The 23,980-nt window shown below is 46.0% G+C and overlaps 1 protein-coding gene across 2 annotated transcripts; it reads right to left on the bottom strand.

Annotated features, from left to right (window-relative positions):
* Positions 1–9,054: 9,054 nt before the first annotated feature.
* On the bottom strand, positions 9,055–22,617 carry RTL9 (retrotransposon Gag like 9). 2 transcript variants are annotated; one of them, XM_082377018.1, is made up of 2 exons: positions 13,103–19,059; positions 9,055–12,558 (listed from the first exon to the last, which is right to left on the bottom strand). In XM_082377018.1, the coding sequence occupies exons 1-2, from the start codon at positions 17,168–17,170 to the stop codon at positions 12,442–12,444; spliced, it is 4,185 nt and encodes a 1,394-aa protein (XP_082233144.1). In that variant the 5' UTR covers positions 17,171–19,059; the 3' UTR covers positions 9,055–12,441. The 2 variants fall into 2 exon arrangements, with proteins under 2 accessions (XP_082233144.1, XP_082233143.1); XM_082377017.1 differs by lacking the exon at positions 9,055–12,558 and adding an exon at positions 22,599–22,617 and having other exon boundaries at positions 12,677–17,247.
* Positions 22,618–23,980: the final 1,363 nt, after the last annotated feature.

The raw sequence follows: 23,980 nt of genomic DNA, 5'->3' as shown, positions 1-23,980 counted from the left end.
CAAATGTTCATGCTCTTTAGATCATGAGAATGTGGCCATTTTAATGGGGGTCTAGAGACCCTAATGCTAATTCAAATGCCAGTGAATGACCTCTGCTTCTGTCAGGGTTCCTGTGTGCTCATTTCAGAACCTGGGGTTGGGGCAATGTATGCAAAAGCTTACTGCAATGCTAAAGGGGGGAAAAATGGCAGACACCAAAAGCTTTCTGACTGTAATTCTTTGTGCATGCCTGTGACCTCTCCTCCAGAACTCTCAGGGAAAAACTTTGCAGGGATTAGGGACCACAGTCAGCAAAATGGGTGTTATTCCTTTGTGACACTGACAACTCACTTTGCCAGTCTGAGATTCGACACTGTTGCTTCCATAACATGCTTTTGATGGGTACCACTGTATCTGCTGCCATAGTTCCCTCTGCCTGGCACTGTTCTGCTTCCACTAGGACTGCCACTTGGAGTCCTCAAAGCACCAAAGCTGCATGGAATTCTATGGTGAAGTGAAGGGGATGATCCTCCCATTTTATTTACACTCTGTTAAAGGGATGTTGAGTTAGGGACACAGCCGAATGACAGATGCCACAGTGTTCTCCGTATCAGCTCTCCTCTCCCACACTAAGGATAGACAATTGAACCAAGCTCGCAAGCCTAGCTTTCTCTCCAGGTGGGATGAATTCTCCCAGGAAATTTCCCGGTCCCTCACGCAAGTAAACTTATGTGCAAGGATACATCTGAAACCTGGTCATGGTCATAGTTTAAACTCAGAATGGGACCTTTTGCTATATAAGGTTGATCTTTAGGCCCTTCCCAAGTATCACTAATCAGTGAACAGTCTCTCCAGAAGGAAAATAAAAGCTTCAAAGAAGGCCAGGAGGGGAATTGAGATCTTGGCCTTGCTAACACTTGGGTCCCATCCCTAGGTAAAGCCTACACCTTTTCTTCAACTATCACCAGTAGATTCAAGGGTTTTTAGCAAAGATCACATATCTCAATTATTTTCAGGCAGCCAGGGGATTTTTTAAATCAGAGATTCTGGGAAAGAAGTCTTGAACTGTGATAAGTAAAGTAAGGAAGGAGAATTACATCAGAGAACATGGATAAATAGAAATACAGATACTTCTTTTGAGTCCATCTACAGGTGGATCTAGAGTCTCAAAGTACTTCTGAGGAGAGAAGAAGTTGGTGACAGGTCAAATAATTAGTTTTAGAGTTTAAAACAGTTAATTATTTTGCAATTAACGAGTTAGCCTTGAGTTGCTTGCTTTTAAAATACCTAGCTGCTTGAAGAAAATAAACTGTCATTTGTGCCCTTTGTTCCCCCAACTTGTTGGAATATATGTGAAAGCAAAGAGTAAATTATTTTCCTAAAAAGTAAGAAAAATTAGTGGATTCAGAGTAATTGACTGTAATACGGAAATATCGAGACAGGATCATTCAGAAGGAGAGAATGGGAATCAAAATCCATCATTTTAGAATTTGTGAATATGAACCACATATACAAAAGTGAACTCTGAAACATGGGCATTACCACCAGCTTTCTGGGTACTTCTACCTTGCAATGCCTGATTGAAGCTCATAAGGTTGATGAGCTGAGTTTTTAATTTTTTAAAGAAGAAAATTACTTTCTCATAAAAAGACAGAAGGTATAGTAATTTAGAGGTCAGATTGGATTTAGATAGACCTGGCTTCAAATCCCTTTTCCACCATTTACTAGCTGTATGACTTTGCAACATTTCTGAGCATGCGTGGTAGGGAAGGATAGTGGCCCACCGAAATTTGTATTCCCCCTTCCTTAGAGTACAGTTGTTACGGGGAAGTAGCCACCTGGCCATATTTTCCTGCCCCTCTTGCATCTAGATGAGGTCATGTGACTAGTCTTCACCAAGGGAATGGAATCTGAGGCCCTAGAGTATAGCCAAGGCACAACATGGAAGGATCCAATGTTCTTGAAACATCTCATGGAGGAAAGCTACCCATTAACCAAGAATACCCACCCTGGGCTGTTACATGAGTAAGAAATAAACTTCTATTGTGGTTCATTTGTTGCAGTGGTTATAGTTCCCCTGTGCATGTCTGATGCCCCATCTCTAAATTGACACTACCTGTACGTGCATGTTACTGGATTTGTTATCTAAGGTCATCCGAGAGAGCTGCTTAGGGAAAAAACTAGATCAGCAAACAGACTGAAATAATAGTTTCTGCATCCAAATCTAAGCTTTAATACTACCAGCTCTGACTTTGGACAAATCGCTTCACTTCTCTGTGCCTCAGTTTTATCATTATTATTATTACCATTATTACAATCTACACGTATAGAAAGGGAGATGCCAAGAAGACAGAAAAGAAGATAAGGCTCAGAGTCAAATGGTCTAATCACAGCCAGACTCTGCCCCTGGTCAGTTTCGTCATCAAAACTAGGTCATTTGGTATCTCTGGGTCTCAGTTTCCCCACCTCGAAACCGGGAATAGGAACTATCCCATCTACAGGGCTGTTGGCTATATTCAAGAGAAGCAACTTTTGTGAGAAAGGGTTCTTTAAAATATAAAATGTTATTTTAGAGTTTGGACCACCCAGTAGTCAGACTGTTTTTAATGTACATCCAAAAGCAACACTTGAGTGCCTCCACATGCCAATGAACATGGTACGTGGGATCAGTCAGTGCTGGAGACTACCCACTTAGCCTAACATTGGATGCTACTGCAATAAACACTTCTGGAACCTCTCCTAGGGATATAATAAAACTAGTATCATTGCTTTACATCAACGCCTCTTTTCAAAACAAACTTTTAGTATTACCCAGCTTAAGCACACATCTCACTCACTAGACTTGACCCTCGGTGATTTCTGACTATTTCCAGAATCAAATCTACCTTCACAGAAAGGAGAGTTGTTGCTGGATGTGTCCCTGCAACTAAGGCAGTTCTAAAGGAGGTGCTGCCCCACTGTTTTTTGCAGTTTAGTCCAATCTCTAAAATTATACTTTGCATACTAAAGGACTCTCACGATGTTTTTTTCCCTGAGTATCACCAATGATCATGGTAAGTAGGTTTCATACTGAACCAAATTCAGAGATGTGCACACTGAGTCCCAGAGAAGCTCAGTGACTTAGGCCTGGTCACATGTATGATGGGCAGAAGCTGGATGTAATTGAAGTAGTTTTGCTTGGAAATAAGTGTATATCATCTTCCCAAATGCCTATCTTGAGGGAAGAAACAGTCTTTTGGTTGTATATGATGCTTATTTACAGGTCATTTGCCAGTGACAGCCTTGCCCCAGCTGAGGTGACAATGACTGAACTAAGGGAATGATACCTTAAGGATGGAGAAAAGTGGATGAAGCTAGAATCAATAGAACTTGCTACAAAATTGGCTGTGGGAACTAGAGGGTTTTTATAAAAAAGGCATTTAAGAAGATCCCAGATTGGAGGATATCTACTGCTTTATTGATCCAGTAGCCCCTTCCATGCTTCTGGGAATTGTCTCTCAGGCTACCCCAACTTTGTGTCCCGTCTGGAGCTGCTTTGTTCTCATGTGACTCTCCTCCACAGGCCACATAGGAATGCTCTAGGGGGGAGTCTCTGGTCCAGCTTCACCAATAAGGTCCCTTTATCTCATTTTTTGTGCTTCTTTTGAAGAGAATTCAATCGCTCCCCGAGTAGCTATATAAGTTGTAACGCTATAAAGCAGAGCTGCCCAATAAAAATATAGTGTGAGCCAAGCATGTAATGTTAAATGTTCTAATTGCCACGTTAAGAAAGGAAACAGGTGGGATTAATTTTAATAATACATGTTATTTAACACAATACAACCAATATCTTATCATTTAAACATGAAATAAATGTTTTTTAAACTAAGAGGATATCTTACATTCTTTTTTTTTTCTAGTACTCAGTCTTCAAAATCCAGTGTGTGTTTCACACTTAACAGCCAGCACATCTCAATTTAGACTAGCCACATTTTGAGTGCTCCATAGCCAAATGTGATGGGTAGCTGCCATATTGGACAGAGTAGCTCTAGAGGCCTGGATCACCCACTATGGGGAGAAAGCCAGCCTCCAGAGAAGAAAGAAGTAAGTCAATATACAGAGAGGTGCAGACATGAAAAGCAAAGAGAAAAACCAAGAATACTGGTGGCATTCAGGTCTCTGATTCTAAGAGTTCTTGAGGATCAGCTACACCCTCCCAACCAGGACAAGCCATAGCCTGGATGTTTTTTGAGATATCCCAGTTCCATTTCAATAATATCCTACTTTGCTATTAAAAATATTATTTTCCTTATTATTATCATTATTAATAATAAAGTAAAGCCATTTGCATGAATTATCTTAAGGATGGCAATTTTCTCGATTTGTATACCCACACCCCTGTTCTTAGCAGACGTTACTAATGAATTGTTCGTTTGCCCTCTTTCTTATGGATTCCAAATATGACAAGAATCCTTCTCAACAATGCTCTAAGCAGCTACTACCAAATAATTGGAGTAAACATGTAAGTGGAAAAGTATCTACCACCACTGCTATAAGAGTTGCAATGCATCCATTTTATTCTTTCCCTTAATGAATTATGAGAGAACTATATGAGCACATCACAATGAGACAATCCCTAATGCTCTTAGACAAAATGTGTGTGCATATTGAGGTTGGGGGAGGAGCATGACCTCATAGAGAACCGAAGAAGAACCTGCAACAGCTGAAGGAGACACAGCTAGAAATAGATGGTTTGAACAGTTATTGCAGCCATATACATTTTTTGCCCCAGACAGATGGCTTGGGATGTCACCTAGACATTCAGAAACTTAGCCACTGTGAAATATAGCAAGTAATCAAAAGATTTAGTGGCAAACTTATGGATGATCCTTTATAACAAATCCAGTTCCTAAGTATTCCATTTTGGGGTTGTAATAAATATCAGCCAAGGAAGGAAGAGACTGAAAATAATAAATGCCCTAGTAAGAAATTCTGTCACTGAATCCGTGAACCAAACCTTTGGAAGAAGTTTCAAGTAAATTTGAACACTTCCTTCGTGGTGCTGGTGGAATCTTCAAAGAGGAAAAGATATTTGTGCAATTGTATCCAAATGAGACCAAAAGTAAACAGGTTTAATTAAAAATTAAAATGCACAATCTTTCTTTTCAATCTTATTTTGTTAATGGACAATGAAACTTGCAGAAAGTCAGACATACTCTTCTTTCTCTGATTTCTATGTGGATTTCCATGAAATAGCTTCCTTTTGTAAGAATGCCATTTCTAGGAAAGGAAAAGACAACATTTTTGGATTAAAGAATTCTAAGGCGACCACACCTCAGCCAGTGTCGTTAGAATAATTGCTGATACAATGCTGCCCTCTAGCAATGGCTCAGACTGAGCTTCCGCCCCAGTAGTCCTCTCGCCGGGCCACTTAGACGCCTTCCTACTTCCGGAGCATGTCCAAACAAGAAAGGAGTTATCCTCTTATCTGGTTCCCTAATGAGAACTGAACAACCATAAAGATGAGGTCACTGAGGCCCAGAATGATCAAGTGACTTGCCCAAGGTCACACAGGTTGTCCTTGACTGGCACAGCTGGAATTGCAATGCAGATTTTCATTTTGTTTTGTTTTTCTTTAAATTTTTAAAAATAAATTTATTTATTTATTTTTGGCTGTGTTGGGTCTTCGTTGCTGTGCGTGGGCTTTCTCTGGTTGCGGTGAGCGGGGGCTACTCTTCGTTGCGGTGTGCGGGCTTCTCATTGCAGTGGCTTCTTCTTGTTGCAGAGCACGGACTCTAGGCGCGCGGGCTTCAGTAGTTGTGGCACACGGGCTCAGTAGTTGTGGCTTGCAGGCTCTAGAGCACAGGCTCAGTAGTTGTGCTGCACAGGCTTAGTTGCTCCGGGACATGTGGGATCTTCCCGGACCAGGGCTCGAACCCATGTCCCCTGCATTGGCAGGTAGATTCTTAACCACTGCGCCACCAAGGAAGCCCTTCATTTTGTTTTATTCTCTCTTTCTCTCTCTCCCTTTCCCTCTCCCTCTTCCTCTCTCCCCCTTTCCCTCTCCCTCTTCCTCTCTCCCTTTCTCTCAGGGTAGAGGATGGTAACTTTTGGTGAGCTGGGTTATGGAGAAAATCTGAGCAGTGTCAGAATAAGAGGGTCTTAGCCCAGTGAATGACCACAACAATGAATTATTTGTTTGGGTTATTTTAGTTTGAGGTTGAAGGAGGAAGAATCCACAGGAAAGAGGCCACATTTCTCTGGGAATTTTCTTTTGAGCCAGGGCTTCTGGGTCTCCAACAAACCCCAAAATACAAGCCCATACTCACCTTTGTTGTGAGGCAATCTTTGTTACAGAAGGCAGCAGTCGAAAGAAAGTAGTTAATGGATCTGGGAAGGACCATGAGAATTTGCCTTTCTAATCACCCCCCAAATCCTGAAAAGGTTTGGGGCAATAGCATTGCTAGGGTGGGCTGGAGAGCAAGGGGAGAAGTAGCTTCTCCCAGAATACTCTTAAAAAGTGAAGCCTCTAACAGTACTTATGGTAACATGTTGCAAGATAGTTGAGTTTGTAATAAAAATATATTGGAGGGAAGCTCAATATTGTTAGCCATCAGGGAGATGCAATTCAAAACCACAGTGAGATACCCACTAGAATGGCTATAATCGAAACAGGTAATAACAAGTGTTGGTGAGGACGTGGAGAACTTGGATCTTTCATATCCTGCTGATGGGGATGTAAAAATGGTGCAACCACTTTGGAAGACAGTTTGGCATTCCTCAGACGGTTAAACATAGAATTATCACATGCTCCAGCAATTTTAATACTATGTATGTACCCAACAGAAATGAAAATGTATGTTCACAAAAAACTTGTACAAGACTGTTCATAGCAGCAGTATTCATAATAGCCAAAAGGTGGAAACAACCAAATTGTCCATCAACTGATGAACGTATAAACAAAATGTTGTATATCCATACAAGGGAATATTATTCAGCTAGAAAAAGAAATGAGTACTGAGACATGCTACAACATGGATGAACCTTGAAAACATTATGCTAAATGAAAGAAGCCAGACACAAAAGGGCACATCTAACATGTGGTCCCACTTGTAGAAAAAGTCCAGAATAGGTAAAACTATAGATACAGAAAATAGATTAGTGATTTCCAGGAGCTGGGGGGCAGGGGGAATGAGGAGTGACTGCTTAATGTGTACAGGGTTCCTTTTTGAGGTGATGAAAATGTTCTAAAATTAGATTGTGGTAAAATATAAAATAAAATAAAATTAGATTGTGATTATGGTTGCACAACTATGTGAATATACTAGAAAAAAATTGAATTGCACACTTTAAATGGGCAAATTATTGGTGTGTGAATTATAGCTCAATAAAGCTCTGACCAAAAAAATAATACATTAAAAAAAAAGATACTAGAGGATATTGTGGGAAAGCCAGGGTCAGTCTGTCCAGTACCCATTTATACATCAATGCTTAGACCAGTAAAATTCTCAGCAAAGGTTGTCAAAGCGTAAGAGTTTTTTTTTTTCTTTTTAAATCTTGCCGGCTTCCCCAAGCCCAGCCCAGCTCTAAGGGCAGCACGTTTCATATGAATGGTGAATTGACTCAGTCTTTCTTGGAAAATGTCTGCATTTCATACTGACTCGCGAGTGATAGTTGAACAGTGTATAGAATTAGAAGTGCACAGTTTTGCTGCTCAAGTGCTATGTAAATATTCTATTGTCAGCTAGCCTATATCTCTTCTGGCTCCACCACATTCACCTGGAGGACTCCAGAGCTTATTGGTCTGCCATTAAGATCCCTCTTTGTTTTTTGCCCCTGGGGATTTTCCTTTCTTTATTTCAGGCCCAGCTGTGAATTTCCCCCCACACTTTATCCAGCATTTCTTTGAGTTTATCATGGGAGCAGCTACTCCAATTTATCTCTACCAAGTTGCTTAAACCGGAAGTGTCTGGTGCCTTTTTTTTAATGTGAATACTTTTATTTTGTATCAGCAATGCCTCTAGAATACTTTAAATATACTCTGATTTATATAGACCCTTTTTTAAAATTGAGGTAAAATTGGTATATAGCATTACATAAGTTTCAGGTGTACAACATTATAACTCAACATCTATATACACTACAAAGGGATCACCAACAAAGGTCTAGTTCACCCATTGGGGAAGGGGGTTGAGGGGTGGAGGAGATGGTGCCTTTTAATGTGTGCACTCGCACCAGTGTTAGATCTAGGATCGCTTTCCAAGGCAGGGGTAGGGGAAGGCAGAAGAGGATGGCACTGGAAGGCAGGGGCATGGAGTATCTAAATGATTGATCGTCTTCCTTCCTTACCCACTTCCCCCCTTTCTTGAGAGAAGAGTGACAAAGAGGGGGAAATAAGTACTGAGAAAGAATAGCCAGCTCTTGGTGTAACCACAAAAATCCCTTCCACTTTCAGAGATGCTCGGGCCCAAGATGCATTTTTTTTTCTCTGTGGGAAGATGCCCAAGGGAGAATCTTACCTTCCTTCTCTGGCTAGAGACTAGAACAGAGGTTGTTCTACTTTGCGGCTGCAGCTAGCCCCTGGGCAGAACCCCCTGAGTTCAGTAGCATCCCACAATGACTGATTCTTTTCCTTGAATATTAAAGACTTTTTCTAAATACTCTCAAGAGGATTCACATCTGGATCTAAGATAGGGAAGGGGGAAAGCAGGGCCATTTTTGCTCAGGCCTCAGACTTTATGGGCTTCAAATGTTGGCTGCTATTGGGCAGCAAATTTGTTCAGGGTAACAGGGTAAGTCTTCACAGTGGCCATCTGGCTCTGAGTAATGAAGCCATGCCTATATAGTGGAGTGGTTGCATATGGGGGCTCTGGGGTCAGACTGCATGTGTTCAAATCCCAGCTCTGCTCGTTTTTAGCCTTTAGAAGTTATTTAACTTCTCTGTGCCGGAGATTCTTGGTAAAAGAATAAAATAAAATAGGATCAATGAGAGCACCCACTTCACATGGTCATTTTGAAGATTACATAGGATAATCCAGATGAAGCAGTTAGTCCAGAGCTTGGACTCCTGACAAATGCTCCATAGATGGCCTTCAGCCAAGGATTTACTTTTACATCTTCCCCCACAGTTTAAATAGCACCCCTGAAGAGACTGGATGCTGACTATGTCCCAACTAGCCCTATCCCACCCACTTCCCAACCTCCTCAGGGCCGAGCTTAGGTTAAGGGTAATAAGATCTCAGGCGATCCCAATGTGAGACTCAGAAATGTTTGGAAACTGTCTGAGGCATCAGTCATTCAATGACAGCCCGAGCCTATACTTTCATGGAGGCAGTGATCTTCAGGAGAAGGTTCTATACACTATTGGTCCCTGAAGGGCAGAGACAGAGACCAGGTGATGGGGGAGAGAATGGCAGAAGGAGAGAGGACCAGGCCAGGGTGACATTTGCTCTCCACCTGGGCCCTAGAACTGGGCGTTTGGAGAGAGTCCCTGGCATCTATTCACCTGGAGGATAATGGTTTTGATGAGATCTGTGGACTTCCAGTGCCTTAAGGGGCAGGGCTAGAGATACGGAAATAGGGGCTGAAAGTGGGGTCCAAATGGAGGACTTGATGGCTTTTGTTCTCCAGACACAGGAACTGAGTCTGAAAATCTGAGCCAGGGCAATGGGGGCAGGGGCAGCAGGGGAGAGTTTGCTGCAGGAAGAAACTGAAGCCCCTCTTCTCACGTGGGCCTCACTGAGGTACAGGGTAGAAGCAATGTGGCTTCGGTGTCCAGGTGACAAAGTGTGGCACGGTATGAGGAGGGGAATTATCACCCCGATCCCCAACTCCGGTGAACCCATCAGTGGCTTCAGCCAAAGCTGAAGGGAAGACAGCAACGTTTAGGCCCTTTGTGGATTTGCAGAATGCTCGTCCCACCCCTTCAGGGGCCTCCGTGTTCCCACAGCCAGAGGCACCCACCAGCAGCCGGGGCGGGGCGGGGCGGCTGCCCTCGCTAGCCATGTGGGCAGCCAACCTCCACCGAGGCAGGGTAGGAATGGACGAACAGGAGACGACTGTCAGAATATGGGAGACTGCCGGGGTCTTCCACAAATAAGAGGAGGAAACCTTCAAGGGGCTGAGGTCCTGTAACACAGGTGGGCACGGGGTCAGTGACATCCGAGTTTTTACTGCTTATGGGACCTTATTTTTACCCATGGGCCAGTGGGGCCTGAAGAAACTTGAAACACCATTTTACAGCAGATGAAATTGTCTTGAGTACTTGGGCGTATGATAGCCAGCTCCATGTAGATGCTGAGTGGTCATTTCTAATTATAACTTTGAGGTGGGTAGAGGAGCAGGGACAGGGCACTGGCAGGGTGTGATTGGGCTTCATTTATTCCACTTATCTCTAGTGACGTTAGCTTAAAGGAGAGGAAAGGCAAAAGCAAAGGGAAGAAAAATGACTGGGGAGAGAAATAAAGCAAAGGATTGCGATGGTTCTCCATTATTGTGGTTATCAGAAAATTAACTTCATTTTTAAGACATTTTCCTTCCCATATATATTTTCTAGACTCAGATTGTGATTCTGTATCATCAATTTCTTTTTCAGTAGAGAGTAAAGTCAACAACAGCCTCCTGAGCTAAGAGCAACTCTGGCTGAACAGGGAGATCAGAAGTCCGCACGGGTCTGGACTGGACCAGGTGTGAGCCAACAGGGTCAGAGAAGAGGGGAAAACTGGGTCCCCAGAGGCCTACTACCTAGAATTTGGTTTTCCCAACCAATGGCACCCTCTTTTTCCCCCGAGGCACCAGTACTGGTGATTGATGCATCCTCAGGCAGCCCGAAGAGCCAGATTCTTATCTCTATCACCATGGGGCTGCCAATTTGTCTGCTAATCTTTGTTTTTTCTGAGAATCATTTTCCTCTTCCTGGAATCAGACCCAGTGTTTAGGGTAATGGAGCAGCGGACTTGAATCCTCAGAAAGAATTTCGTCTCTGTCCTTCTCTTTCCATCCCCACTGCCCTGGCCCTAGATTGAGTAATCTGATGAGTCAGTCACCTGTACCATTGCAGTAGGGGGCTCGTACCTGCACTCTGACCCTTTCCCTATCCTGCATCCAAACTGTTGCCAAGTTAGCTTTCTAAAATATGTTTCTAATCATGTCACTCCTACTGTTTTTAAAAGGTCTTTGAGTAAACCAATTACATGGACTATTATTGAATAAATAAAATGGCTCTGTTAGTATCAAATTCCCCATTATTATTTCTTGTCTTTATAGCCTTCACCATGATTTCAACCTATCTTAGGTATGCGTTTTCTTGCTTATTGTCTGTCTCCCTCTTCCATTGGAATGAAGTTTTCATTTGATCAAGGTTCTTATCTGTCTGTCCCCAAAACAGTGGCTGGCACATGTTAGATAATAAATATTGATTGAATGAAGGACTCAATAAATCAGATTCTGTTAGCCACAGTTAATTCTTCTTTTTTTTTCTTTTCGTAAATGGACTTTATTTACTTTTACGATTACAAATGTAATACATGCTTACTGTAGAGAATCTGGAAAGTACAGAGAAGTAGAAAGAAGAAAAGTAAAACACCCATAATCCCACCACCTGAAGGCAAACACTGCTCATATTACGCTCTATCTATGCCTGTTTAAAGACCGAGATCTTTATCAAGAGGGCTGGCCACAAAGCACAATAGCCAAGGGGGAGTGAGGGCAATTAACAACTGAGGGGTCACCCAAAGGTCAGAGCTAGAGATTTGACACTGAGGGACAAGACAACGGCCACCGACAATAGATCAAGATGTAAGAAGTTGACAACACAACAACAAGTCGGGTTACGGTAAGAATGTAGTGAGATGATGCTTGTCAAGAGTTTAGCCCAGTAACTGTCACACAACACATAATCAATAAGTGTTAGCCATTACTAAGATTACTACTATGGGTCAAAACGAATGGTTCAGGATGGAGACTATAAACAGGGCAAGGGCCCTGGAGACCCGTCTTAGGTGCTATGAGTTGGGACATATAGGGACAAGTCTACTGGATGAAAAGGATGGTATTGGAGTGGGCTTCACTCTCCTTATAGGCTCCCCTGCCAGGTGAAATGGGACCAGGGCTTCCTCAAGTTTGCCTCATGACATGTGGCAAGACATTCTAAGGTGTTTTTGAGGTAGGACACGGTTTCTCCTGCCTAGACTTCTCCCTGGACCAGGAACTAGGACTGGCCTCGATGGTAATGGGAGTTCAGAACCTCATACACCAAACACTCTTGAAGTCCACGCTCTGATTGTTGGGGCAGGTCAAAGGCATGTGGGGTGAAAGAGAAGGTCAAGTCAGCCAAGTGGGAGATAGGGTGGGATGCGCCTGGAGGGGGATGCTGAAGGGGGAAGGCCACAAGGTTTAATGATGTAATTGAATGGAATGGGTCCAGGAACAAGTCCTCAAGTTAGCAGCCAAGCTGGATATCACAGGAGAAGAGTCCAGGTAGCATTACTTGTTAGTGGGGGCCTTCTGATGGCCTGTGCTCTGTCGAAGGTGGTCGTGCAGACCCTCTTGAGGGTCTCCATGCTCTTTCAGGTAGTAACAGCGTTTGGGAACATGCTGGTGCTGGGAGTGAGAAAAAACAAAAAATGGCAGAGGTAAGAGCCATGCTTACTGTGACGAGCGGGGTTCTGCCTGGATAATTTCAGTAACTTAGCAGGTCAAGCAACTTGGCTAATGTACCTTATTTGTATAAAGTGTGATCGAGGACTAGACTGGCCAAATTCCCTAGTGACCTGGGCCTATAACACCTGTGGCTGTAGGTGGGACCCAGTCGCCAAAACGTGACCCCTCTTTTAGAATTGGACCTGGAATAAGTGCCGAGTTGGGACTGAGCCCAGCCATTTCCCTCAGAATCAGAAGACTTAGCCCTTTGACCATCCCAGGCCCTCCATATCTTGGGTAGGGCATGCCTCCTCAAAGTGGTTAATACACCCAAAATAAGTACACAGCCAGGCCCGCTGATGAAACTCTAGGTTGGGGGTTAGGGTCTAGGAGCTCAATGCCTCTCCCAGCCTCTTCCTTAGGCTACTCAAAGGAGCAGGGTGACTTTGCCATCATTACCTCATTTTTCTATTCAGAAACCTTGAGTGTGTTTCCCCATCATTACCTCCTCGGTCTGCTGTGGAGAGTTCAGTTCATTCTCCATTGCCTCCTCGTTATTCCGCTTACAGGCTGACGGCAGAACCTGGCTTGAGCTGCCCGGGGAATCCTTCTCTCCAGCCAGCTGGCACTCGGTATAGAGAGACCTGTCTATTAGCTCCTTTAGGCTGCCGGCCACCTTCAGGAAGATCCGGCCCATTTTGGTGGCAACAGCTTCCGAGAGTCCTTCCAGAAACCTGGTCCGCAGAATGGCATCAGACCAAGACAAATGCCGGGCCAGCAGGAGGAAGTCAGTGGCATACTGCCTGACTGACTTCTGGCCCTGCTTGGGATGGCAAAGAACGGCACTGAGGATGTCTATTTCAGATAGGGAGTCATATAAGCCCTGGGATCTGCTCAGGAAAGATTTATCTTCATTGGAGAGGGGGTTTCCTACCTCCATCTGCAAGATGGACCACCTCTCTGCTGCCCCCAGATGAAGAGACACCAGAAAGGCCATTTTCTCTGAATCGTTCAAAAATCCCTTCATTTGCTTCTCCTCATCAATCTCCATCTCCTCCTCCACAGAGCATGAACCCCGGGCTGCTTCCTGTTCTGCTAAGAGGTAACAGAGTGCTGGGGTCAGCATGCCAAAAGATGGGACTTCCTCTGGCGGTTGGTTCATTGTTTCAGGGGTCATGGCAGTCACATGTGGTGTGGACTTTGATCCAGAGGCTCTGACGTTGATGTGAGAGGCAGATGTTTCCCCAGAGTCTGTGGCTTTGATTTCCAGAGTGGACATCATTCCAGAGGCTGTGGTTGCCATTTGAGGTGTGGACGTGGCTCCCGGGACTGGAGCCCTCATTAGCGGCATGGATACCCCTCTAGAGGCCGTGGCCGCCATCTGTGGCATGGACATCCCCCCAGAGGCTGTGGCTCTCAGAAGTGGCACGGACATCATTCCAGAAGCCGAGGCTCTCATAAGCGATACGGACGTTGCTCCAGAAGCTGAGGCTCTCATCGGTGATGCAGGCATCCCCCCGGAGGTTGCGTATGTCATTTGTGGCAAGGAAGTAGGTCCAGAACTCACAACTCTTTTTTGCAGTGTGGACGTTGCCCCAGAGGCCATGCTTTTCATCAGCGGCATAGACATCTCTCCAGAAGCCATGGCTGACATCAATGGCATGGGCATTGTGCCAGAGGCCGTGGCTCTAATGAATGGCTTGGACATCCCTCCAGAGGCCACAGCTGTTGTTTGTGTGGTGGACATCTTTCCAGAGGCTGGAGCTCTCATTAACTCTGTGGACACAGCTTCAGAGGCTGAGGGTCTCCTTAGTGGTGTGGACATAATTCCAGACACTGGAGCCCTTAATAGTGGCGGGGACATCACTCCCGAGGCAGGGGCTCGCACTGATAGCATGCACATCTCTCCAGAAGCTGTGGGCATCATCTGCGTAGTGGATGTTGCCCTGGAGGCTGGGGCTCTCATCAGTGGCATGGACACCCCTCCAGAGGCCGCGGCTGTCATTTGAGGCACGGACATCACTCCAGAGGCTGTGGATCTCATTAGCGACGTAGATAGCTCTCCAGAGACTGGAGCCCTCATTTGTGGCTTGGACATCATTCCAGAGGCTGTGGCTGTCTTTTGCGGAGTAGACATTGCTCCATAAGCTGGGGCTCTCAGAGGCGTGGCTACTTCTCCAGAAGCTGGGGGTCTCGTTAGTGCTGGGGACGTCTCTCCAGAGGATGAAGCTCTTGTTAGCTGTGTGGGCATCTCTGCAGGGTCTGAGGCTCTCATCAGTGGTGCGGACACCGCCCCAAAGGCCGGGGCTCTCATTTTTGGTGTGGACATCAGTTCAGAGGCTGGGGCTTGCGTCTGCAGTAGGGACATCCCCCCAGAGGTCATGGATCTCCTGAGCGACATGGACATCCCCCCAAAGTCTTGGGCGCTCATTGGCTGACTGGGCATCTTTCCAGAGGCTGTGGATCTCATTAGCGCCATGGGCATGGCTCCAGGGCCTGGGGCTCTCATTAGAGGCATGGACATAGTTCCAGGGGCTGCGGCTGTCATTTGTGGTGTGGACATGTCGCCAGAGGCTGGGGCTCTCATTAGCGGTGTGGACATCGCTGCAGAGGCAGTGTCTGTCATCTGCGGCATGGACACGGCTCCAGAAGCTGTGTCTCTCATTAGCATTGTGGAGATCTCTCCAGAAGCTGCAGTTGTCATTTGCTGCATGAACATTGCTTCTGCGGCTTTGGATGTTGTTAGTGGCTTGGACAATGCTCCCGAGGCCATAGCTCTCATCTGTGGCACGGACATCACTGCCGAGGCTGTGTCTCTCATTAACAGTGTAGACATGGATCCAGAGGCTTTGGCTGTCATCCGTGGGGTGGACATGGCTCCAGAGGCTCTCATTTGTGGTACAGCTGTCACTCCCGAGGCTGTGGCTCTCCTCTGTGACACAGACATTGCTCCAGCGACAGGCGCCCTCATTCGCGGTGTGGACACTGACCCAGAGGCTGAGGCTGTCATCTGTAGCATAGACATTGTTTCAGAGACTGGGGCTGTACTCGGCAGTGTGGACATTGTTCCAGAGGCTGGGGCTCTCATTCGCAGTGTGGACATCGCCCCATTGGCTGGGACTCTCATAAAGCCCATGGACGTGGCTCCAGAAGCTCTAGCCATTGCTAACTGCGTGGACATTGCTCTAGAGGCTGCGGTTGACATTTGCTCTGTGGACTTTGCTCCAGAGGTTGCAACCGTCATCAGCGGGGTGGACAGTGCTGCAGAGTCTGGGACTGTCTTTAGCAACGTGGACACACTTCCAGAGGCTGGGGCTCTCATTCTCGGTGTCGACCTTGCTCCAGGCTCTGGGGCTCTCACTGGCGGTGTGGACATCCCCCCGGAGGCTGTTGCTCTCATTGGTGGACTAGACACAACTTGAGAGTCGAGATTTTGTGTTAACCGTGAGGACATCACTCCAGAGCCTTGGGCCGGCATCAGCCGGGTGGGCATCCCGCCAGAGGTTAGGGCCATCATTACCAGTGGGGACATTGCTTCAGCGTCTGGGGCTGCCTTTGGCAATGTGGGCATTTCTCCAGCATCAGGGACTGACAGGAGCAGTGAGGACATTGCTCCAGAGCCCGGAGCTGTCATTAGTGGTGAAGACACTACTCCAGAGTCTGGGCCTGACATTAGCTGGGTGGACATTTCCCCAGAGTCTTGGGTGCTCGTTGGCTGGGTGGACGTTGCTCCAGAAGTTAGGGCTGACATTATCAGTGAGGAGATCGCTTCAGAGTCTGTGCCTGACATGAGCAGTGAAGAGATCTCTCCAGAGGCCAGGGCAGTCATTAGCACTTTAGACATTGCTTCAGTGTCTTCGTCTGTAATTTGCAATGGTGACATTCCTTCAGAGCCTGGAGCTGGCATTGGCTGTGGGGACATCACTCCGGGGTTCACATCTGGCATTAGGAGTGGGGAGATCTCTCCAGGATCTGGGGCTAGCATCAATGGTGTGGACATCGCTTCAGAGGATGGAGCTGGCATTGCCAGTGGTGATATTTCTGCAGAATCTGGTGTTGCCATTAGTGCTGTGGACATTGTTCCAAAGTCAGGAATTGTCATCAGCCCTGGGGACATTAATCCATACTCTGAAGTGGACAGCAATGGGGACAGTGTTCCAGAATCTGAGGTTGGTATCAACAATGGGGACAGCACCCCAGAGTCTGAGGTTGGTATCAACAATGGGGACAGTGCCTCTGAATCTGAAGCTGGCATTAACAATGGGGACAGTGTCCCAGAGTCTGAGGCTGGCATTAGCGGTGGGGACAGTGCTCCAGAGTTTGCTGCTCCCATTAGAGGTACGGCCATGGTGTCAAAGGCTGGGGATGTCATCAGCTGTGTGGACATCCCTCCAGGGTCTGATGCTGAACTTGAGACCATAGGCTGGACACTAGAATGCAGAATTTGGACCTCTGCTCTACTCTCTATCACTGTTCCAGAGCAGGTCGTCTCCCTGTTTGGGGGGTCGACACTTTCCTCCGTCAGCACATTGCTGAATCGCAGTGAATGTAAGGGTACTGACATATCTGCCATGGCCAAAGGATAGTGTGGAGGGAACCTCTAAAGCAGTTATATCAGGGATCCTGCTGAAGCCCACGTGGCAAGAAAATCTGTAGACAGAAAACAAGTTTAGCAGTCAAAAGCAAATATCAAGAAGATTGGGAAATAGACAAATGATCCACGATGGAGACTTCTTTTATGTGTTGCCAGCTATGTGGCATCGGAGATGGGCCTATCAAGTTAAAGAAGCTGTGCAACATTAAACAAATTTGAAGCTGGAGCAAATATGCTCTCCAGCCCTATCCTTTTCAAACCAACCCACCCCGTCACACAGCACACCCTCTCGGTTTATAAAAGCTATAAACGCGGGCAACTTCAGAGCAGCCAAGAGCCCGTGAGGTCCTGGTTCAAATGAAACAGCAGCACCACCTGCTGGAAAACTGTGAAAAGTGCAGGTTCCAGAGCTCTGCTCTCTCCCAGCACAGCACTAGCAAGCCAGCCAAGGAACTGGCAGGCCTGGATGAGAACGCCCTTTGCCCCAGGATGATCATTAGTTCCTTGGGCTCATCGAGTCCTGCCAATGGTTTAGTCCCCATTTTACTACTCTGATGGCCCTGAATGTCTTCCTCAGGAAAAGGAAGGCATTTAACTGATCAGTGGTTGAGAACATCATTCCATGAATTGAAAATCCTGTTTATTATCATTTTTATTATTAATAACAAAAATCATCACTATTACTACCACTTATTGCCCACCTAGTGTGTTCCAGGCACTATACTTTAGGCAACTGTACACAACTTTAAACTGTCTATAGTGCACAGAGATGTGCAAGCATTACCCGTTTGAATCTTACAAGAGATAGTAGCATTATTCCCATTTTACCAGGTTTCTCAGATTAACTGGGGCTGGGGCTAGACTAAGAGCACTGTGACAGTAAAAACTGTTTGTCTTTGACTATCGCTTCCTCCTCGGGGTTGCCTAGCCTTTGGCATCCCTAAGGCCGCATTCAATTATCTCTCTGATGTCCTAGATCATGGCTCACTGAAGCCCAGTCTCTAGCAAATACAGATTTCAAGTTTCTCTGACGACATGTGGGTGGGCAATCCCAAAGCCTCAGCCCTCCGGCACACTCCCATAAGCAGCCCCCAAAGGGGCTTCTTGGCACAGAGCTTGGAAACCAACACGCACACTACACGACGTTGATACATCCCCACAGCCTGCCCATACCCCCAGTGGGGCACTTGCTCATTTGGGACAATGTCACAGAAGTCATCAATCTTGTGCAGTGTGCCTCCATAATAATATTGAGAATACTAGCAACAGAAATGCCAACAGCCAACATTTCTTGAGCGCGCGCTGACTGGCGAGCACTCTGCTGGGCCCTTTACATGCATCGTTTGGTCCTCACAGCAACACTAAGAGATTTCGGTAGTACCCTATCCTCATCTTACAAAGGAGAAAACTCAGGCCCAGAGAGGCTTAATAATTTGCCTGCAGTCACTTGGATTCACGGGTCCACCCAACTCCAGAGGCCCCTACTCTTCTCCACTGTGCTATAATGATCCACCTTGTGTGCCCTCTCTCCCTCTTACTCAGTCACATTACCAAGACAGCACCCCGCCCCATCTCCAGCCTGGACAACCCCGAGATGGGGTTTAGTAAAAGAAATACTGGCCTCCTGCTGGCACCTTGGTTACTCTAATAATTGGTGCAATGGGAAAGATGAGTCAAAAGGGCAGTGATAGATGACCACCCCCGCCCCCATCTTTAGAAAAATCCCTGAACACGCCACAGTTTCCCACTAGGCAGAAGCCGGAAAGATCTTACCTTGCCAGTTAGGGAGAAGAGAGGGAGTGTAGCTCTTTTGGTCTGGCCAACTTACTTATGCCCCATGCCCAGCCAGTTCATTAAAGTAAGACCCAATACCAGCAGCTGTTCTCTGCAATCTCCCTTAGCTATCCCCTGCCACGCCCCCCTCAGCCTGCCCGCCCACCCGCCCCACTGCTCCTGACTTGCTAGTGCTTGCTCTGTCTCTCTGGTCCCAGATTCCTGCCTCTATATAGGCTCTGACATTTGCCTCTGGCCGCCTTTCACTTGACAGCCCTCCAGAAGCTCCAGAAGTGCATAGCACTTGGCCTATGCAACTCCACCCTGCTTCCCCTCGCCCCCAGTAGCTGCACCAGCTCGCTCTGCCCGCCTCTGGCCGTCCCAAAGAAAAGAGGAGAGTCACACAAAGAAAGAGATGAGACCGAAAGTGTCCTGGCTCAGGAAATGAGATGTTCCCTCTGCGGCTGAGCAGACACTGGCGTCCTGGGAGACAGGCACTGCCACCGGTGGGCCGTGGAAGAGCAGGCAGGGCTTAGAGGGAAGGGAACCGGGGCTGGAGGCTGAGTGGAGCAGTGGCAGGAGAGTTCAAAGACGTCTGGGTGCAGGGAAACCACGGTTTGGAAGGATGGGCCGTGGGGCTTAAGACAGCCCAGCAATGGCGACAATTAAAAAGCCAACTGGCCCCGGTGTCAGAGACACGGAGGGAAATCTGGCAACCAGTGACTCTACCACAGGGCCAGAATTCAACAGCAAGCCTCCAGGGTGTCCAGACAGCTGGCAAGAAAAGCACACCGATATCTTAAGGATACCAGGTGAGGGCTTGCTCATAGAAGCAGGGCTTCAGCCTGCTTTCTAGAACTGGGGCACAAGGTCAGAGTAGAACTAACAGGAAGGTTTGCCAGAGCTCTCTAACCTTCTGAATCAGGAGCCCTCAAACCCCTATACTAAGGGCAGAAGTGGTCCCTGAGCCCTGGATAGGGCAAAGCCTTTAGGTGAAGTTCAAGTACCCCAGGGACTCAGAGTCTAGGGGCTGGTGGGGAGGCATTCAGGTCGTTATAAACCACCCCATGCTCCAACAACCAACAATAATTAGCAACCAACAATACCTGGGCACTCGGGCTAAGCGCTACACTTGCTTTATATCCTTTGCGCCTCGTGGCAGCACCTGCAAGGTAGGCACTGACGCCATTCCCTTTTTGTTTGTTTGTTTTTTGCTTTAGAAATTTTTTTTCCTTCATTTTCTTTTTTTCAATTTTCTTTTTTTATTGAAGTATAATTGATTTACAATGTTGTGTTAGTTTCTGGTGTACAGCAAAGTGAATCAGTTATATATATATATATATATATATAGATACATATTCTTTTACAAATGGGGAGAGGGGCTTGGAGAAGTTGTGACCAAGGTCACAGAACTAGTACATGGCAAAGCCCAGATCTGAACCCGGGTCAGTCTGATTCAAGAATCATTTTCTCTCTTTCTAAACAGACAAGTGGTTAGAAACATTCCAAGTGCCACCTTCCTCTTCCCACCCCAACTAATGGCTGAATCATCGTAGTGATAATAATAATAGTAATAATAATAATAATACCAACTGACTTGGAACTCTTCCCATATGCCAAGAACTACACTGAGGGTTTTACAAGCATTCTCTCATTTGATCCTAACAGCTGTTTTTAACTCTCAGTTTACAGATAAGAAAACTGAGTCTCGGTGAAGTGAATTGACATGACCAAAAGCCTACAGCTCTGTTTGACTCCAGAACTCACTATAGTATACTACTCAAAAAGAAAAATTCCAGTCACTCTCCCCCTCCCCTAAAGCAAAAACTACTCACAGGGAACCCAACAACAACAATGACAATTATTATTATTATACTTAATAATAAAAGCTAACATTTACTGTGCCAGCCACTGTGCTAAGCACTTTACGCGCAGGATCTCATTTGTTACTCACGACAACACTATGAGGTGGGTACTATCATCACCCTCATTCCCAGATGAGGCACCAGAGGCACAGAGAGGTTAGCTAGCTTTCCCAAGGTCACACAGCTAGGAAGCACTGTTGTTTATGATCATAAAAACTTGGAAATTACCTAAATGCCAATGTTAGAACCCAATCCACTTAATGATTAAACAAATCATGGTGCATCTGCAGTGGCCAGTGAAAATGATTATCTGATTTTTATGAAATAAATATGTATATTTTTGCATAGACAAAAATACAGTTTGGAAAGATATACACCAAAATGTTAACAGTGACCATACCGGAGTGATGGGATTAAAGGGGATTTTTACTTTTGTTTTCCTTAGCTGTATTTTCTCATTTGTCCATAATGGACCCATATTGCTTGTGTTAGAAGAAAAAATATATTTTTCTTTCTTTTCAAAGGTGTGTTCCTCTAGGGTTCTATCTCTAGCCCTCTCCCCTCCTCTCTCTGAGTGTCCCCAGCATCTCCCCGCCCAAGCAATCTTTCTCCCCCAATAGGCTTAATTCTTGCACCACTCAGATCCTTGGTCAGTAGTGACCTCTGAAAACTGTCTCTAATGGCTTGCTTTTATTTTTTTATTATTATCAAAAAAAATTTCCTGTTTTTCTACTTTTATTTATGCCTAACAATTACACAAGTAATCTAGGAATATATTCTCAGGATAAAAACTTGAAATCCTACCTGCAGATAAAGCTAGTCCTGCACCTTCCCCGCCCCCCATCCCCTCAAGTCTGTTCACAGTTGGGTGTGTCTCCTTCCAAACTTTTTCTAGCTGCAATGGCATTTGGAGTTCCTATCATGCAATTGCTTGCAAAACCCAGGGTATGCAAAGAGCTACAGTTAGAAAACCATCCTGACACTGGGCTCTCCAGGAGTTCAAGTTCTGGTCTACTGTGACCATTTGTCATCAGCCGGCTCCTAAGGCAGCTACTGAGAGAGAGTTCTTGCAGGCTCAGCCCATTTGGGTCACAGACTTCCGTTGTATTCGTGCCAGTGTCTTTACAGCCACAGAGAGGGGAGGCCTACTAAGGAAGGAAAAGCCCAGAAACTGCTGCTTAGCATCTCAGATCCCTCACGTCTGGCCCAGTCTGCAGTGATCAATACGGCTACGAGGTGTCATGCTCCCGCCGCCTCACAAAAGGTAATTGAGTTTGGGGGATTGCATGGCTAGCTGCTCGGGGGAAATAAGAATAAACAAGACACGGTTCAATATGTCAACAAATAGCTTCCCAGCTCTTGAAAATAAACCTTTCCTGAGATTCTGCACGATATCCTCTCCCCCAGCCCTAGCAAACAGGCACCCAGATAACAGAAAAGAGACAACCTCAGGCTAAAGAAATACCTGATCTACTTGAGGGTCCTCTACCTTCCCTGATCAATCAGGGAGGGAGAGACCCTCCTCACCCCCTTGCTCGCCCCCTCCCCCAACAGCCCTGATGCTTAAAATGCCCACCCGGCTCTTTATAAATCGAGGGGGGAAATGGCTAGCGTTTACTGAGTCCTTACCCTGCCAGGCACTGTGTTAAGCTCTTTACATACATCACATCATTTATTGCACAATAAACCAATGAAGTGGGTTTTTTACCCTCATTTTATAAATCAGCTAAAGAACCAAAGTAGAGAGAAAATAAAATCAAGTAACTTACCTTGGCTCCCACAGTTGAGAGGGAGTGAAGCTGGGCTTGTCACTCGGGTCTGTCTGACTCAGCTGGTGCTCTTAACTCACAGGAGAGTCACACACTGTCTTCGAGTCTCTGAAGGGCTGTCATATGGAAGAGAGGGTAGGTGTGTTCTGGGTAGCTCCAAAGAGAAGGATTTGACTGTTAGTTGGGAATTACACTTTCATTGGATGTGCTGCAAATTCCCCAAACAACATGTATATGCATGTCCAACTCTATAGGGAAAAGAACATTATAAGAAGAGCAAATGGAACTGCCTTGCATTAGGTGCTGTCCTGAAGGATCTGTGGAATTGGAGAGAACAGGAGGGATATCAAAGGGCTGCAAATGGGCAGCGTCCCAATTTTCTTAAATAAGGAAACTACAGACCAGTATACTGTAAACTCCAGAGCTGTAAGCTTGATGTCAATCCTCGGAGAGATTCTGCCGCAGATCATGAAGCAGGTAATTTATAAGCACTTAGGACGTAAGTGGTGATAGGAGGTACCCAGAGGTTCTAGCAGAACTGAACAAATTAAACCAGGTTCCCAAGACTGGCAGCTATCGCAAACCAAAAAACTGGGGGACCGACAGTGGGTTGCCAGATTTTTCTTTTTCCAAGTAAAGGAACAAACGAGACAAAACAAACCCAAATTATCATTTCCTAAAAAGGGTTTTCTTTAAACCCCCAAAGAGAAGGAAACAATCTCAGAATAAAGGACAGTCCTTTAAACGAAATAGGTTTCGCTGTACAGAACACTGGCTACGTAGCCCTCTGACTTTCTCACTGCACCCGTGGACTGCTGTGATTTTCACTCAGAGTGAAAATATCAACACAGATAAGATCAGATACCTGTAAGACAGGAAGTCTTTCTGGCCAGAAGAGGGAAGAACAGAGTTTGACCTTAGCCTAAGTGGGGACACTGACATAGATAAAGGAAGTGTCCACAGGAAGGAGCGTGAGAGAAATAAAACTTGCCAGGTGCAAATTCAAGCCCTGCTGGGGCGGGACTTGGCCAGCGCATTTGACCTCTGCCATCCCTTGGACCACACGACTGTCTTGTAGGAATATGTGCCTGATGCCATTAAGCATTTGGCTCACAAACCAGTTTCTGACTTGAGACGCTCCAAGCAACCTTCAGACTATGACTTGTCTCCCCAGGGAGAGTTCCTAAAGGCAGATGAATTCACAACTGGCTCAATACCATGGCTAGACTGGGGTTCTACAACAATCTAGAAGGCGGCTGCTAGCCTTGATCCCGTCCTGTTTGACCCTTTTATCGATGGTGTAAATAAGAGCACAGATGGAATTTTTACACAATTATTCTAGGGCTGAGAAGAACCTCTGTGTTCGCCTAGGAAGTAGGCTT

This window comes from Balaenoptera borealis, assembly GCF_965194805.1.
Source record: "Balaenoptera borealis genome assembly, chromosome: X".
NCBI lineage: Eukaryota > Metazoa > Chordata > Mammalia > Artiodactyla > Balaenopteridae > Balaenoptera > Balaenoptera borealis.
This window is presented reverse-complemented; position numbering and strand designations above follow the sequence as displayed.